Here is a 3003-nt window from a genome sequence, read left to right as displayed (position 1 = left end):
GCTCAGTGATTTAGTGAAGTGTTGGGAAAAATCCTACTTAGTAGTAGGTCGCGATTTTTTCACCTTTTGAGCCAAGTATATTCCATGTAAAAATACTTGTGTTCTTTACTTTTCGCATTTACTATTTTCGCAACAGTAGTATAAGGAACACATAGAAGAAACAAGTCCTTCTATAACCAGTGCACATAAAAATTGGACACCACATAAATCATTCCCCCTCTTGTGTGGCATTGAAGAATAAAACATCAATTGGTATCAGAGCAGGTTATCCTTGAAGAGGCTAATACCTTAGGAGAAGATCAAGATGAGTGCACCACCTGAAAACTGGGTAGGGCAATCCACTGCTAGGCTACCACTCTTTAATGGCCAGTACTACTCTTGGTGGAAAAACAGGATGAGAGATCACATTATAGGAGATGACTATAAGCTATGGGACATTGTCACCGATGGTCCACTGACTACCTTGAAGATAAATGCTGAAGGAGTAGAGGTACCAAAGACAATAGCGGATTGCACTGCAGAGGACATGAAGAAATGGGAGAAGAATGCTAAAGCCAAGAAATGGCTTGTTTGTGGTCTTGGTCCAGATGAGTACAGTATAATCCAAAGTTGTATAACTGCTAAGCAAATTTGGGACACATTGCAAGTGGCTCATGAAGGAACACCTGAAGTGAAGAGATCCAGAGGAACTCTACTGTATTCTCAATATGAGAACTTTGCTATGAAGTAAGGAGAAACCATTCAGGAGATATACACAAGGTTTACTGTACTGACAAATGAACTAGAGTCTCTTGGAAGTATTATTCCTGAAGAAGATAGAGTCGAGAAGATACTGACTAGGGTTTTGCCTATCACTTGGGAGAGCAAAATCACCGTCATTCAGGAATCAAAGAACATTGCCACTCTCCCACTGGATGAATTAATTGAAAATCTCACTACCTATGAACTTCGGAGATAAACCATGAAAATGGATGTACCTAAGAAATAAAGAAGCTTGGCACTCAGAATCACTAAAGGTTCTGATCTAGAAAATAATGAAATGGCTATGATAACTTCAAGAAGTACCTGAGGGGAGGAAATGGCTCTTCAATAAATGGAAACTATAGTAAGTCAAAAGATCCTGAGAAGCAAACCAATGATGGCTGCTACAAGTGTGAAAACACTGATAACCACATCAAGAACTGTCCTTTATGGGAAATTGAATAGAATAAAGAAAGAGCTGAACGAAGGAACTGATTCAACCCAAGAAAAGCAGCAACAAAATATCAACCAAGGCTATGGTCTCTGCTTGGAGAGAAAGCTCAGATGATGATGATGAACAAATACTTATGGCCATTGGATAATCTGATGAAAAAACTGAGGTAAGTGTAATTTATCTCAAAGACAAGATTAAATTATTGTCTAAAGAAAGGTTATCTGAGTTACTTCTAGAACTAATTGATGAATCTGAGGATGTAAACAATAAGAAGGAACAATTGTCTAAAGAATGAGTGATTTTTAAGGTTAAAGTGCAAAAACCTGGAACTTAGGGTCAGTAAAACTGTAAGTGAAAATACTGTGTTGAAAAACCAGGTTCATGCACTTGACTCAACTGTCCTATAGCTTTCATCTGAAAATCTAAAACTGAAATTAGGAACAGGTAAAAAGACAACTGATCACACACAATTCACTCTAGAAGAAAATGTAGGAAAAATAAAAGATGAGTTGTATAAAAGGGATGGGCAGGTAAGAATCCTAAAGGAGGATCTAAGCAAGGTCAAGCATGAGCTAGACAGAACTTGTAAATGGAACAGGTTCTCCGATGCACTTTTATGGCTACAAGAACACCATAGTAGCAACAAAAGAGGACTTGGCTTTAGGAACCTAGCATCTAAGTGGGATCCCAAAAGCAAGTACCTCACACTTCCTGAGAACATGATTTGCACACATTGTGGTAAACCAGGTCACTATAAAAGTGAATGCACTGCAAAGAAAAGGTGTCACGCCCCAAAATCGAGGAGCGCGACCGGCGCTCAACCGAGTGAACCCGACTGAGCAAGCCTGTTAGATTTCATTCTACCCAAATTCATTCGTGAATAAACAAGAGATGTACTCCGTTAATCAAATACTGAAGAGATTTCATTAACTACTTCCATTTCATTCCCATTAACAACATCATTCAATATTCCCAAAATAGTACGAGTTTATAGATTTAATGAAAAATATGTTGTCAAATACCAACAGTTCTAATCCAATTCTCAACATCAAATACCACCCATAACCTGTCTACGGAGTCTCTAAGTACAACTGAAAAGTAATATGGAAATACCGGCAACAAGGCCCCGGCTATACCTCAACCACAAGTACATGAGAAACAAAAGATACATGACCCCGAAATGAAGTGGGGCTCACCAAATCAACTGAAAGGAGTGTACTGCTATCACTAGTCAATGCTACCTGCTGTAGAACCACCTACATCCATTAAAGACGCAACGCCCCCGGCAAAAAGGACGTTAGTACTGTCGAATAACACTAGTATGTATAGCTAGAAATCCTCATTGAAAACAAAATGCCCATATGATCTATACGTGGAACACATAATGTAATATAATTGAAACAACCTGTACAAACAAGGACAACAAAAGGGGGCACCTATTGTGTGCATTAATAATGTGTCTCATTAGACCGTCCTTAGTGTTCACATATCATATTATACATTTATACGTTTCATAGACCGTCCATAGTGTCTATTCATACCGTACATCTATACCTCTTATACACAATGCACTTATGCGTTTCATAGACCGTCCACAGAATTTCATATCACAATGGATTTCATAACACAATGTACCTATGCGTTCATAGACCGTCCACAGTATTGCGTTCATAGACCGTCCACAGGATTTCATAACATAATGTACTTCATAACACAATGTACCTATGTGTTTCATAGACCGTCCACATGATTTCATAACACAATATACCTATGCGTTTCATAGACCGTCCATAGGGTTTCATAACATA

The 3003-nt window shown here is 38.4% G+C and overlaps 1 protein-coding gene across 1 annotated transcript; it reads left to right on the top strand.

Annotated features, from left to right (window-relative positions):
* Window positions 1–394: 394 nt before the first annotated feature.
* On the top strand, window positions 395–730 carry LOC138900078 (uncharacterized). The gene has a single exon (XM_070186784.1). It carries the CDS (start codon window positions 395–397, stop codon window positions 728–730), a length of 336 nt encoding a protein of 111 aa, XP_070042885.1.
* The last annotated feature ends 2273 nt before the right edge of the window (window positions 731–3003 follow it).

This window comes from Nicotiana tomentosiformis, chromosome 10 (genome assembly GCF_000390325.3).
Source record: "Nicotiana tomentosiformis chromosome 10, ASM39032v3, whole genome shotgun sequence".
NCBI classification, from domain to species: Eukaryota; Viridiplantae; Streptophyta; class Magnoliopsida; order Solanales; family Solanaceae; genus Nicotiana; species Nicotiana tomentosiformis.
The sequence above is the reverse complement of the archived record's forward strand: the minus strand, read 5'-3'. Positions and strand labels throughout refer to the sequence as shown.